This window comes from Dendropsophus ebraccatus, chromosome 1 (genome assembly GCF_027789765.1).
Source record: "Dendropsophus ebraccatus isolate aDenEbr1 chromosome 1, aDenEbr1.pat, whole genome shotgun sequence".
Taxonomy (NCBI): domain Eukaryota; kingdom Metazoa; phylum Chordata; class Amphibia; order Anura; family Hylidae; genus Dendropsophus; species Dendropsophus ebraccatus.
The window spans coordinates 56,529,071-56,543,648 of NC_091454.1; the positions used below are offsets into that span (position 1 = coordinate 56,529,071).

General features: G+C 41.7%; 1 protein-coding gene across 2 annotated transcripts in view; it reads right to left on the reverse strand.

The window, feature by feature from the left end:
• Positions 1–3,662: 3,662 nt before the first annotated feature.
• RGS14 (regulator of G protein signaling 14) overlaps positions 3,663–14,578 on the reverse strand; it is an 85,646-nt gene continuing 74,730 nt past the window's right edge. For both annotated transcript variants that reach the window (XM_069954554.1, XM_069954557.1), the window contains 4 exons: positions 9,778–9,859; positions 6,892–6,944; positions 5,607–5,775; positions 3,663–4,988 (listed from right to left, as the gene is read on the reverse strand). In XM_069954554.1, coding sequence (XP_069810655.1) covers positions 4,597–4,988; positions 5,607–5,775; positions 6,892–6,944; positions 9,778–9,859 — 696 coding nt within the window. In that variant the 3' untranslated portion in view covers positions 3,663–4,596. The remainder of the gene's footprint in view (positions 4,989–5,606; positions 5,776–6,891; positions 6,945–9,777; positions 9,860–14,578) is intronic.

A 14,578-nucleotide genomic window follows, 5' to 3' on the forward strand; every position in this document is an offset into this window, starting at 1 on the left:
ATACTATGGGGGAGCACAGGGGGCTATATACTATTGGGGAGCACAGGGGAGCTATATACTACTGGGGAGCACAGGGGGCTATATACTATGGGGGAGCACAGGGGGCTATATACTACTGAGGAGCACAGGGGAGCTATATACTATGGGGGAGCACAGGGGAGCTATATACTACTGGGGAGCACAAGGGGCTATATACTATTGGGGAGCACAGGGGGCTATATACTATGGGGGAGCACAGGGGGCTATATACTATGGGGGAGCACAGGGGGCTATATACTATTGGGGAGCACAGGGGGGCTATATACTATGGGAAAGCACAGAGGAGCTATATACTATGGGGGAGCACAGGGGGCTATATACTATGGGGAAGCACAGGGGGCTATATACTACTGGGGAGCACAGGGGAGCTAAATACTATGGGGGAGCACAGGGGAGCTATATACTACTGGGGAGCACAGGGGGCTATATACTATTGGGGAGCACAGGGGGCTATATACTATGGGGGAGAACAGGGGGCTATAAACTATGGGGGAGCACAGGGGGCTATATACTATGGGGGAGCACAGGGGGCTATATACTATGGGGGAGCACAGGTGAGCTATATACTACTGGGGAGCACAGGGGGCTATATACTATTGGGGAGCACAGGGGGCTATATACTATTGGGGAGCACAGGGGAGCTATATACTATTGGGGAGCACAGGGGAGCTATATACTATTGGGGAGCACAGGAGAGCTATATACTATTGGGGAGCACAGGGGAGCTATATTCTATTGGGGAGCACAGGGGAGCTATATACTATTGGGGAGCACAGGGGAGCTATATACTATGGGGGAGCACAGGGGAGCTATATACTATTGGGGAGCACAGGGGAGCTATATACTATTGGGGAGCACAGGGAGCTAAATACTATTGGGGAGCACAGGGGTCTATATACTATTGGGGAGCACAGGGGGCTATATACTATGGGGGAGCACAGGGGGCTATATACTATGGGGGAGAGCACAGGGGGGCTATATACTATTGGGGAGAGCACAGGGGGGCTATATACTATTGGGGGAGAGCACAGGGGGGCTATATACTATTGAGGGAATAGCACAGGGGGGCTATATACTATTGTGGGAGAGCAAAGGGGGGCTATATACTATTGTGGGAGAGCATAGGGGGGCTATATACTATTGGATAGCACAGGGGGGCTATATACTATTGTGGGAGAGCACAGGGGGGCTATATACTATTGTGGGAGAGCACAGGGGGGCTATATACTATTGTGGGAGAGCAAAGGGGGGCTATATACTATTGTGGGAGAGCATAGGGGGGCTATATACTATTGGAGAGCACAGGGGGGCTATATACTATTGTGGGAGAGCACAGGGGGCTATATACTATTGTGGGAGAGCACAGGGGGGCTATATACTACTGGGGAGAGTGCACAGGGGGCTTTATACTAATGGGGGAGCGCACAGGAGGGCTGTATATAACTGGAGGAGCACATGAGGGTCTATATACTACAGGGACACCTTAAAACTATGGAGGCACAGAGGGGTGTAACTATGTAGGGGTACAGAGGGGTGTAACTACTGTATAGGGGTACAAGGGACCTAACTACTGTATGTGTTGGAGCCTAAAATATTTGTCTGGCAGATTCTGGAGAGAAGATTCACAGCAAGGAGAAGACTTCAAGGTGGCCCAGGCTGGATGGAGAGAAAAAGAAAAGGTGACAGACTCTGATTGGAGAAGACGCCCCCGGTGAGTCACTGGATGTAACTGCACTCTGTTATAGGGTTGTAGTGTTAGAGGTCATGATGTGGCGGTATTATGTAATGGTATCATTGGTGATATTTTTCTGTTTTGTTTAGTGCAGTTTTTATGTAATATGTAATCACTGTATGGTGGAAATAGTGTTTTAAGGTAACTACTGTATGTATTGGGGCTCTTGATACAGTGTGGGGGCAAATTCAGTACATTATACAATGTGCCGAAAGGGAAGGGGGGGGGGGGCCACTCTTGAGGGCTGTGCACTGGGCCCACCAATGTATTAAAACGGCCCTGCTCTACCCATGTCTTGTTGCTAGGTAATAAGTCGAACAACAAATCAATATGCACTCAGTCATTTAAAGCAATACCTCCACACTACCCGACTCCACAAGGTCAGGTACCAGTCACAATATGTACAAAAAAGTGCGGATATGAAAAATAGGTATCTCACCAATTTGCTGACATCTCAAATGAATAAGTTTCTTTACCATCCGATGTTGACATCAGGCGAATAATGACTCCTGGGGATTCATCCACCATATGGTCATTTAATTGATTAATTCTAAAGATGCAGCATATAAACAGGCTCACAGCTGATGGTACAATTCTCAGAAGCCCAGACACGCCGCGCTGTCGCGAACGTTTTGGAGGTCGTAGCTCCTCCTTACTCATGTACATGAGGAAGGAGGAGCTATGACCCTCCGAAACGTTCGTGGGAGCGCAGCGTGTCTGGGCCTCTGAGAATTGTGCCATTAGGTAATAAATCCCTATTGCAAAGGAGGCGCGAAGAGGAAGTCTCTTACCTCTATCCTTGGCCCCATTCCTGTGCAGTTAGTAGTTCACTTGCTGGGGCGCCATTAGGATCACTGCCCCGGCCCCATAGCGCCGATCTGCCTTGACTTGCCCACCCCATCTAATGATTACTAAGGAATGCTCTGGCTGGGTGCGGCTGGATTGTTGCTATGAGGGCGGGACAGTGTCCCCAACAGTTTTTTCAGACTAAGGAGTGAACAACAAAGTAAAAGGGAACTGCACCGGGGAAGATAGTAAGAGAAGATCCTTGGTGCCTCCTGCGCAATAGGGACATATCAATGGGTTATATTAGTTTAACCTGCTGATAGTTCCCCTTTAAATGAGTTTCTCCACCATGGACACTTATGCCCTATCCATAAATGCATTCACAAGGGAGTTGCTCCCCCTTGTGCCCTTTTACAACTATATGGGCATACTTAAAGGTGTACTCCGGAAAGAAAAAAAAATATATGCTTTGCTTTCATAAAATTATATTACTTTTTAATATACCTTCTTGAAAATAAATGTATAATTTGTGATGTAAAAACAGTGAGAGGCAACATGGGGTCTCTTCTGCCACCAACATTTGTGTTGGGAACTGCAGGGCTGCCCAAGCCCTAATTTGATCAAGCACTGCTGTTGACACAGTGCTACTGATACAGAGCCCTCCCGTATACTGTCTGTTCATATGCAATATAGGCTATGTTCACACAACGTTCTTTTTAAGTAAATTTAAAGTACAATTGCCTCAGCGTCCGTTCTTTACTGCAGGGGCAGCATTGCATTGAAGTCAATGCAATGCAGCCCGCTGTGTTCTCACATCGTTATTCTAGCGCCCGATCTTTAGAATGGGCATTAGAATAATGTACCTGTCAATTATTTACAGACGCTGTTCACTGAACAGCATCCGGAAACATCAGCTGTTTACACAACGCAATGTGCAGCGCGGCCGCACATTGCATTGTAGTGAATGGCTAATTGATTTGCAGGCACAGCCACCGGTCCCCGCAAATCAACTGTGAAAAAAGAACGTGCCTGCAGCCAATACGGAGGTATCGGCTGCAGGAACGGGCTGAGTGCAGCCCGACGGCCGGCTGTTTAACAGCGTCCGTTGCTATGCATAGGACGCTGTTAAACGTTGTGTGAACATAGACATACAGTGCACTAAGGACTGTTGGCTGTCAGCAGCACTGTATGGCAGCCTCTTCCGAGTGAGCGATAATTACTATAATTGGTCACTCTGTTAGACACATTAGTAGAGAGAATAGAGATAGATACAGTGCTTGGCTATATTCAGCATTTCTTCAATAAATAACAGAAAATAATAGACAATGAAGAAAGTGGGGACTGAAAATGCACACTGACTCTCTATCAAGACAGGAACTTCGAGGGTTCTGTTCTCAAGAACATGGGACCTCCCAGCATTCAGACCCCCTCAGCCATGGTCCATGGTGATGAAAAAACTTTAAGCTGCCTGAAGTGGACCTACCTTTAAGAGACAACTGTAAATTATATTGTGTCTTCTTATATCAGAAAGTAATAAAGGAATGAATAAATGTGTTTTACCTGCAGAAATTTATCAGCAAATAGAAATAAACGGACAAAATGGTCCCAAAGCCAGAAATAAATACCATCATATCAATTACAGCATTGGTACAAGACTTTTCATAATCAGGATTTGACAATAGACAAGAGGAATTAAGCAGTGCCAAGAGTAGATGCCATGATACACAACAATACAGCATACACCATTTGTATAAATGGAGTGGATGGCAATGCAGACCTACTGTTTATTTGCTTGCTTGGTCTTGTTCATAGAAAATATATCTTGGGGAGTAATGAGGCAAGCCCAGAGGTGTAACTTGTGGTTCTTTGGTCCTAAATCCAATATCTGTACAGGATTCCTACCTACCATATTCCATTTAGAAATGGTGTATTTTTAAGTGATAGAGGGACCTTTAGGACAGGTTTCCACACCCACCTCTTATAGCTACACCTCTGGAAAAGCCAGTCCATGTCATAGAATAAATAGAAATGGTTAATGTTTAAAGCACATCGTCCTTCTCTTCTGTACACATTTCACCCATATGTAGAGAAGGCGTCACTGTCACAGCTGTGCCTTGGCAGTCAATGGGCATGGGACTAGAGTCATCGGTATTCTCTGTGTTAGAAGGTGAACAACACACTGGTTTGTGTGATGGCAATGTGCTGTCAGAGGAAATGTTTTTTTCACTGCAGTTCTCAGTAGAAATATCTGCACACAGCTGAACAGTCTCCATCGCTGTGGTGACATCCTGGCAAGTTGTGTGGCAATGATCACATTTCTCATCTGTCGGGAGTTTCAGAAATTCAGGAAGAACAAGGTCCTCTTTGCTGAGCAGCCCGCGTTGGTCATCTGCTCTTGTATTCTGGACCCTGTTTAACATTTCTACCAGGCCTATGAATAGAAAATAACGCAACAGGTTTGTTTTTTTCAGGTTACAGATAAACTTATCCTAGTAATATGATTGCATAAATAAGACAACAATAAGGCTATGTTCACACAATGTAAAAATAAAGGCAAAATAGGGCCGTATTTGGATTAAAAAAACAAACAAAACATGATCATTATTTCAGGCCTTATTTATCCGAATACAGCCGTATTTTGCCCTTATTTTTATGTTGTAATGACACGTTTCAGTTAGTATGGGTCCTAATACTTTCTCTTTAAGTGCAGTTTCCTCCATTCAGGCATTAAAAAGTATACCAAGATTAATTGTAAAGGTTGAGAATGTGAAGAAAGCGAACCCAAAACAACTTATTTTTACATAGCTTTGCCATTTGATATGAGAAATATCCCACTTGGTTCTCAGCATGCTTTTTTGAAAGTCTACAAATCTGTTCTGGGAATGAGTGCCATGGTTTTTGGATTATTGGCTTCTAATTTCGGGAATTGTACTGTAATAACTGGAGTGAAGACCCCTTGCTGATTTTTCTGCTCACTGACCTGCCATGACATTAAAAGCAATGGGGAGTTAAGTAAATAACATTTAATAATTTAATAATATTTTCTTACCTTCAATATCCTGGTTATGCCGAATCATCTTCTGTTTGTCTGGTGTTATTCCACTACGTCTGTGCATTAGGGATGCATGATGGTCTTTATTAGCCTCCTTCGTTGTCCAGTGATGAAGGTCTAGCCTTGGCACACGCATCTCACCTGGTTTTTCCTTTGTTGACTCTTTCTGCATAATGTAAGATGATTAGTACTCTTCCTGTAGTACAGCAGGTACCAATATGCAATACTATAGTATACATAACTATCCTATGTCCTACATAACTCCTCTTTACATGCACTCAGAGTATACATTCAAATAAAAAGGGACACATTACTAAGATGAGACAGAGAATGCAGGGAGCCAGTAAGAAAAGTGCTCATGCTTGTGCTTCTAACTAGCTATATCTGAAGACCATAAAGGTTGAAACACTTCCATCCTTACATCAAGGATTGGCTGTGTTTAACAAATTTTTAAAGTTCTTGGCTGGAAAAGAAATTTCGAGTTATCTGCTCATAGTATTGAATTAAGTGGGCAAAAATGTACAAATAAATAAATGGGAAAAACACACAGCATATTTTATACACTGTCACAGCTTTGGTATGGTGGTTTAAGAGTCAGAAAGACGTTGCAGGCACTAAAGATGAGCGAGTACACACGTTCGGACATACTATTCGATCAAGTATCAGAGTGCTTGAAAGTATGAGAAAGCTTGAAAGTAGCCAATAAAAATACGGGAAAGGTGCTAGCACATCCTACTATGCTGCAGCCATGTTGCCTGCTGGCTTTATCAGGTGGCCTTGGTGTATACAGACCCAGTTAACCTGATGCTTGATTCACTTACGTTCTGTTAGCTAAGAGAGAGAGCTGCTGCAGCACGGACAGAGCAAGAATAGAGCTTCATTTTAGTGGTTAGGTAGGTAACAAACACCCAAAAGTAACAGCGTAACACTAAAAACAAAGCTGTTACTGTTCAATTTCCATGGTGTTACATTCACTTTCTAAAGGTTTTCAGGTGGACCAGACACCCTACCCTCTGCCAAGTAGGGAAAAATACCCTAATCTCCTATTTACTTTAATGGGGTTTGCTACTCGATTGAGCATTTGAGTATTGAAAAATAGAAATAATGAGCATTCAAGTACTTTAGTGCTCTTCCCTGCCTTGTTGTGCCTTTCCCCCGGCTTGCCCATCAGGCAAGCGGGGGTTATGGCTGATGTACGCCACAGAGAAGGTAAGAATCTGCCCCTTCTCTGTGGTGTATGGCCCAAGTTTGATAAATCTTTCCCATGAGTCTATTGGCTCACCTTAGTCTGCAATTCTGCTGTACTCCCTTTAGCGTGTGTCGCATCTTTATCATCTGTAAATTCACAAAAAAACATGAGTATTCAATTTGCTTTTTCTAATAACAATGCAATCTTATACATGGAAACAATGACTTAAAGGGGTTTCCCTATTTTAAATAAGATAAATATAGAATGCTGCAGAAGCATATGGCATTGTCTATACTGCTGCCCAAGTTCTGAAACCACCAAAGTCTATGTTTTTTTGTCTGTAGTCCTCTCCCCTACCATGTCAGAAATCATTACTTCCTGGTTGAGCAGACTCCCAGTACTACAAATCCCAGAATGCTTTGCTTTTCCTTGACTCTACAGCACTCACCCTGCCTAATCCCCTCCCACATCACTCTTTGCAGTTCCCCACCCAGAGCTGCTGCAGAACATTGCATAACACAGTAGAACAGTCTGCAGTACAGATGAACGAACTTACCGGACGTTCAGGTTCAGCTGAACCTGAATGCTTGGCATCGGAACCCCAGCGGCTAAAGAAGTTAGATGCAGCCCTAGCGCTGCCAGGAGAATATGGATACAGCCTATTGCTATGTTCTCAGGATGAAATTTTGCAGCAGTCATTGCCGCCGCCCAGCCTTATTTGCTGACAATGATCATTATAGATGGCTGTCAACAGCTGCAAAATCCCTTTATGTAAACATAGCCATAGGCTGTATCCATGTTTTTCGGGGGCTCCCTAGGGCTGCATTCAACTTCTCTGACTGCCGTCAAATGCTGTGAGTGTTCAGGTTCCACCAACAGGTCAGTGTCAAATGAGTGTTCAGGTTCCACCAAATCCGAACAGCTGTGCAATACCTAGATATAAACACTTATAACAATGACATCTAGTGGTAAACCTTTGGTACTGCTACATTACCACTTACTCTTTTAAGTACAGGCTTTTGCAAAGGGTGTAACCAATAGCAATTCCCATGGTGGGACACCGCACATTCACTCTATGTCAGCTCCTCTGCCTTTTGCATTGTTCAGCACAAAGCAGCATGCTGTAAATACACCTCATTCTTCCAGAAATGTGTAGATGACAAAGAGATGATGAATTGGGCTATAAGGGCAGGTCGGAGGTAGTGACAAGACTTCAGCTCAGAGACAAGATCCAGCTGAGTATGATGGTTTGGCTCAGAAGGTATACACTACATTAAAATCCGCCTCATGTAGCAGAACTACAGCAGATGATTCACACAAGGATTGGCCCAATTGTCATTCAGTGGAGCTAATACTTGTAATTTCCATCAGAAATAAGTGACATGCCATCTATTTCCACAGCATTTTTTGTACAATGGCAGCAAAGGTTCACACACAAATTTTCCATTCTATGTAAACAGGGTTGTGGTAACCCCTTTTACATGCATGGAATGTAGTCACCAGATATGACATGGATTTGACACGTATCATCTCCATCACATGGTAATCATACCCAAACAGGGTAGACATCTAGAACTCTCTACAATTCTCTATAATACATATCAATAGATAATACGTATTGAAATGTACAGTATATAAATGAAAGCTGAGCATTTAGATCCTATGCTGGTTGAAAAAATGTCTGTAATTTCCTGCTTTCATTCTCGTACAGTCTAAGAAGAAAAATAATGTTTAACAAATAAAATACCATGTGGTGAGATGGCATACTGTATGAGATTAAAAAATCATTTAGACATAGTAGCTGCAAACCATTCATTTTAAAGCATGTTGTATGCTCTTTAATGCACAGCATGCTCTGTCTGCCTTTTGTGGCTTTCTTTATTAGTGTCTCTGGGGGAAAACTGTGTGTAAAAACTGTAATTGCATTATTATAATGGTGTTATCTCATAGATAGGAGGAAATGAACCTTTACGAGGAAACAAAGTTTTATCATTTGAGCAAAACGGAGCTTAAAAATATTGGAAGTCACACTAAAGAGGTAGACAAAACTTTTGTGCATGGTCCATGGCTTGCATAAACAGCAAAAATGCATGACTCATACTAATACCTGCCCTGATCCCTCAACGTATCCATACTGATGGTACCTGGTCCTTGCAGAACAGTGCTCTTTGCTTTTGTTTTAATATGCAGGAAGTGCTGCTCTGCCAATCACTGATCATAATGGTAACTGGCTGAAAGTTCTGCTCAGCTGGGACTATGCACAGGATCAGGGCAGGTGAGTATTACTTTTTAAAGTTTTTGTGCAAACCAGGGTCCATGCACAAAAGTTTTTTTGCTGTCAGACAACTGCTATAAAGTTTGGTGAATTATTTATTAATACTTTTGGTCAGTTCTGATGTTGCCAAACAATAAGAACAAAATAATAATAATTATAGTGATGATATTATGACAAAAGTAAATGCGGCACAGCAAACTATACAAACATTACAACTTTTATTTTGCAGGCTCCTTTCTTATTTCCAGAATCCTAACAATGAGGCCAGAGATATAGGGTCATGTTGAGCCATGCTGTGGTCAAAAACTGCCACTACCAGAGTTGGAATGGTCCAGAGTACAGGGCCCAAGCTGTATCACAATAATGGGGCGAAGAGTCCAGCAGAAGGCAACCCCATTCAGGGCTAACCTTAAAGCTAAATTTTTCCCAGTATAGTCTATTTCTTTTGAACTGATTCACAAAACAAACTTACTATAAGTCTTAGATGATAATTACATTACAACCGCAGCCTGGTTCTGACAACTACATGCCTGGTTTGCTGTATATTTGCATATGTGTGCTGAGACCCCGGCCGATTGCTAGAATGAAGGGGCAAACGCTCTCACTTGTAAAGTAGAGATGGACGGAATTATAATGGAGCTTATGGAACTTTTTGGTAGACGCGATTGCCAGATGTTCTATAGACTAAAAGAAAATGGTCTTACCTGAATGAACTTGTAACACAAGAGTCTGTCCTGCTACTAGAGTCACAGGAGAACCTTGGTCTATAGCATGTGATTTACCCATCTGTTGAAAGTAAAAATACCACAACATGTTATTTATACAGTCTGTTTAGATCCGACTAGATTAATAAGTAGAAGAAAATGAAAAATGCTTAGTGTTTTGTTCTTAAGCTTTCTGAGCTGAAATTACAATGTGAAAAAGTAATTCCATACCAATAAAATCCAGAAGTTAGGAAGACACGATGGTTATTTGTATAGAGCCAACATATTTTGTAGGATTGCACGCGAACACTTAAAGGGGAACTATTAGCAGGTTAGACAACTCTAACCTGCTGATATGTGCCTATTGAACAGGAGATGCCAAGGAGGAAGGAATGTGTCCTATCTTCCTCCTCGGCGCTGTTCCGCTGAAGTTAATCTTTTTCTCCATGGTCTGGTGATACCATTAAGAGCACTGGGGCACCTGTTAGGAGCACTGCCCATCCCCATAGCACCAATCCAGCTTGCCCCCAGCCGTCCCTCTCTGTTCATTATCATTAGAAAGGGGCCGGGCCAAGGGCGGATTGGTTATATGGGGGCGAGCAGTGCTCCTAATGGTCTCACCGGACTGTGGAGGAAAAAACTAACTGCCCCGGAATAGCGCCGAGGAGGAAGATAAGAGACATACCTTCCTCCTCAGCGTCTCCTGCGTAATAGGGATATATCGGCAGGTTAGATTTGTCTAACCTGCTAATAGTTCCCCTTTAAGCTAATTTCATATTCTAGGAATAATACTAGTAAAACACCACCTGCTGTTTCTTTTTAAATTTTTGTCCATCTCAGTAAGGGCCCTATTACACCAACAGATTATCTGACAGATTTTTTAAGACAAAACCAGGAATGGATTTTAAAAGAGGAGCGATCTCAGTCATTCCTTTATTACCTGTTCTCTGTTTATAGTCCATTCCTGGCTTTGGTTCAAAAAAATCTGCCAGATAATCTGTTGATGTAATAGGGCCCTAAGTGTTGAGGCCGTATTAGTGGGAGAGCATTGATAAAATAGGTCGGCACTCATTTACAGAGACTCTGTTAGGTCCGCACCAGGTACAAAGCTGCAGACAGAGGCAGATAGGTTGCGTTTTTCCTTGGAAGCTGAAATGCCACAGCTTTCTGCCTGTATCTGTAGCTCTGTACCTGGTAAGAACCTGACAGATTCCCTTTATATAGTCTATTACACAGTTCCACTAGGCAGGGTTGCATGAACAATCGCTCAATCCCATGTGCGGTTCTTTACTTCCATCATTTGTTGGTCGTGCATCCCCTACTACCCAGACAGATGTGGGAATAATGGACAACGATTAACTCGTCCTCTGACATTTAGTTAGATGGAAGGGGTAAAGCTACTGAAGAAAAAAAAAACTAGCAGGTGATGAGATATTAACATTTTTCCTGAAATTTAACTATAAGCAACATTCTTTATGTGACAACCGCTTTATCCTTTATTATTAATTTTTATCAAATAAAGTCCATTGAATGGTTACCAAGGCTGTCAAGGATAAAAACGTTGATAGCCTATTCACAGGATAGGCTATCAATAGTTGATCGGTGGGGTGCCAACACCCAGCTTCCATGATGATCATCCATTCAAAAGCTATTGACCCTGTACTCTGTATAGCCTACTCATAGTTGATTATACAGATTATACTAATGTTGGCTTCCAACTCTCAAGATGGCCATTGTTGGGAGCAGTTTTTTAATGAGTTATAAATATAAATATAATATAATATAAACATTTTGCTGAACTGCACATACATATTAATAAGAAGCTAGAAGAGTTGGTTGTTCAGCTGACAGCAGATAATGTGTATGGCTATGTTCACACATAGTATTTCCGTCAGTTTTTTTGGTCAGTATTTTTTAAACCAGAGTCAGGAGTGGAACTGACAGGTCAAAATTATAATGGGAAAATTTTCACAGCTTCTGTGTTTTCAACACACTACAAGTTTTGGTTGAAAAAAGACTGACGGAAATACTGTGTGTGAACATATCCTACGACTAGCTGCAATCTTCCCACACTAAGAGAATACAGGGACGTAAGGGCAGGATACCTTTGGTGCAAATCCTATTAGTAAATAGATATTTACCAATGACGATGATGCCAGAAAGTGACTGTAACAATTGTATCCTATTTATCTGTATCATAGATTATTCTACACAATTTTAACCCAGTATGGTTTCTGGAATCAATTTATACACTTCCAGTTATTTTCTTCTCTAGTCTTAGAATTACACAATACAAAACCACAAGAAAGCCATGTACGGTCTAAACCACAAGAAAGCCAGGGAAGCCCTGGGGCCATACTTCAGTTATATATGTAACATGTACAAATGATACATTATAGTCATCACTACAGAGTATGCGAAGCACATAGTGCAAGATATCGTATCCATTCTAGGTACTGGTACGGGCAAAGTATTTGTATATAAAACAAATATCCTAAAAACACTGGGCTGATTTGGAAAACCCACCGTGCATATTAGATAGGTATTACAATTCATAGTTATTTAACATTTTTCTGCAGTATGAGGCTATGTTCCCACTTTGGAAAATTATCAGGGAAAGTGGCCGTCTTGTAACATAGATGGGCGCCAATTATGGTCATGATCATTATAAGCGGACGTCTATTTAATGGGACAGCTGCCTTCCCGATATTATTACAAAATGGGAACATAGCCTGACAAATTAAATGAATAAGTGCCCATCATGCCCACCCAGTTCCATACCCTTAACTAATGTGGTGTCACCTGGCCCATATAGTCTGCCGCTTTCCCTACCGCCTGGTTGTACTGGCGACTCATTTGTGAAGCTGCCAGAAATCACTCCCCTAAATGCTTGTTTGTTACTTCCATAGAGGCTTTCTCCTCCCCAAGTGCATTGTTTTACATTTGGAAACATTGAGCTGCAGTTTCCATTGTTTTTTTTTATCATTAATCTAATAAAGCTTGATCATTTTCCATATTACAGACACCTTTAGGAATATCAACCCTACTGCACACTTTTGTGTCATCAGCAAACAGACAAACTTTACCTACCAAACCTTCTCCTACTAAGAATAGGGCTGGCACACCACTTGTAACCAGTCTCTGCTCAGAAAAGACACCATTACCGACAACTCTCTGATATCTATCTTTTTGCCAACCGCAAATCTACTTGACTTTCCAGGGATTAACTACAGCATCACTGCTAGCTACTATATTTGTATAAGATCTGAGTTACTGAAACATCAAAGCTCTTGGTGAAACTCTGATTAAAGCCTATGGCAATTGCAAGGGTCCTTGTTCTAAAGATACTTGTGAGTCCCAGAGGTGGGAACTGCAGCTATCAGACGTTGAGGACGTATCCTTTCAGTCCAGTTCTCAATATGTGATCCTTTTCTACGAGCTCTCTATGTGGAACTACATCTAAAAGTTCGCTGAAATCCTGATATCAATGGCACCACCATCATCAGACACTTTTGTAACATCATCAAATAAATCAAACAGATTATTTGGACTTAATCCGTAAAAACTTTGCTGTTTAGTCCCCACACTTTTTTTTTACAGTTTTTTCATTTCACTATTTTTGTCCTCCTAGGGGATTAAAAGGTTATCCAGTGAAAATCTTTTTCTTTCAAATCAACTGGTTTCAGAACGTTATATAGATTTTTAATTTACTTCTATTTAAAAATCTCAAGTCGTCCCATACTTATCAGCTGCTGTATGTCCTGCAGGAAATGGTGTATTCTTTCCAGTCTGACACAGTGCTCTCTGCTGCCACCTCTGTCAAAGTCCAGAGCAGCAGCAAATCCCCATAGAAAACCTCCCCTGCTCTGGGCAGCAGAGAGTACTGTGTCAGACTGGAAATAATACACCACTTCAGGCAGGACATACAGCAGCTGATAAGTAATGGAAGACATGATCTTTAAATAGAAGTAAATTACACATCTATATACCTTTGTGATACCAGTTGATTTGAAAGAAAAAGATTTTTGCTGGATAACCCCTTTAAATGACCGGTATTGGAGTGATCGGTGAAGACAGTCACTGACCCACAATGTAACTTTATCTATTATCCTTCTATACCTGTTTTATAGAAATAATAAGCCAGAACTGTTTATTTTCTACACGCATGGTTTCAGAGGTGGAACGTTTAGTAATTGCAACTGCAGTCACATGACTAGTCTTTCAGATCCAAACATATATGTTCTGAATGTATAAAAAAGCCACATTACTTGACAGCGCATTTAGTGAGGAGGAATCATTTATCAGGATATTAGCAGTAATGCTAAGACACTGGATGACCTTCATCAGAACAGAACTGATCTGACAAGATAATGAAAGCCTGACTCATTTCCGTGACATGTGGCGGGCTCCATTTCCTATTGTGCAATATGCTTGTGTGCTATAATGACTTTCCTTAAGAAAGAAAGGGGAAATTCTAATCACTATACTAATAACGGATAGATAGTTTTCTTTTCATGCTGTTATTATTGACTCCTAAAACACATTGTACTAAAGAGAAATAATACTGTTAGTATTAATTGCATATTTGTTGTAACATAGAACACAGAATGACTTGTATTTCGTTCCTTTAAATCCTTGCTACTTCTGCATATTGGAGTCTATTGGGCGGTCTCAGTCATTGACTTGCATACAGAGATATCTGCTGATCACTCAAGAGGACCGCCCACTGGACTCCTATGATCCAGAACTAGCAGAGATTTAAATGATAGAATAATAACTCATACATCAAGCAGACCCCAGC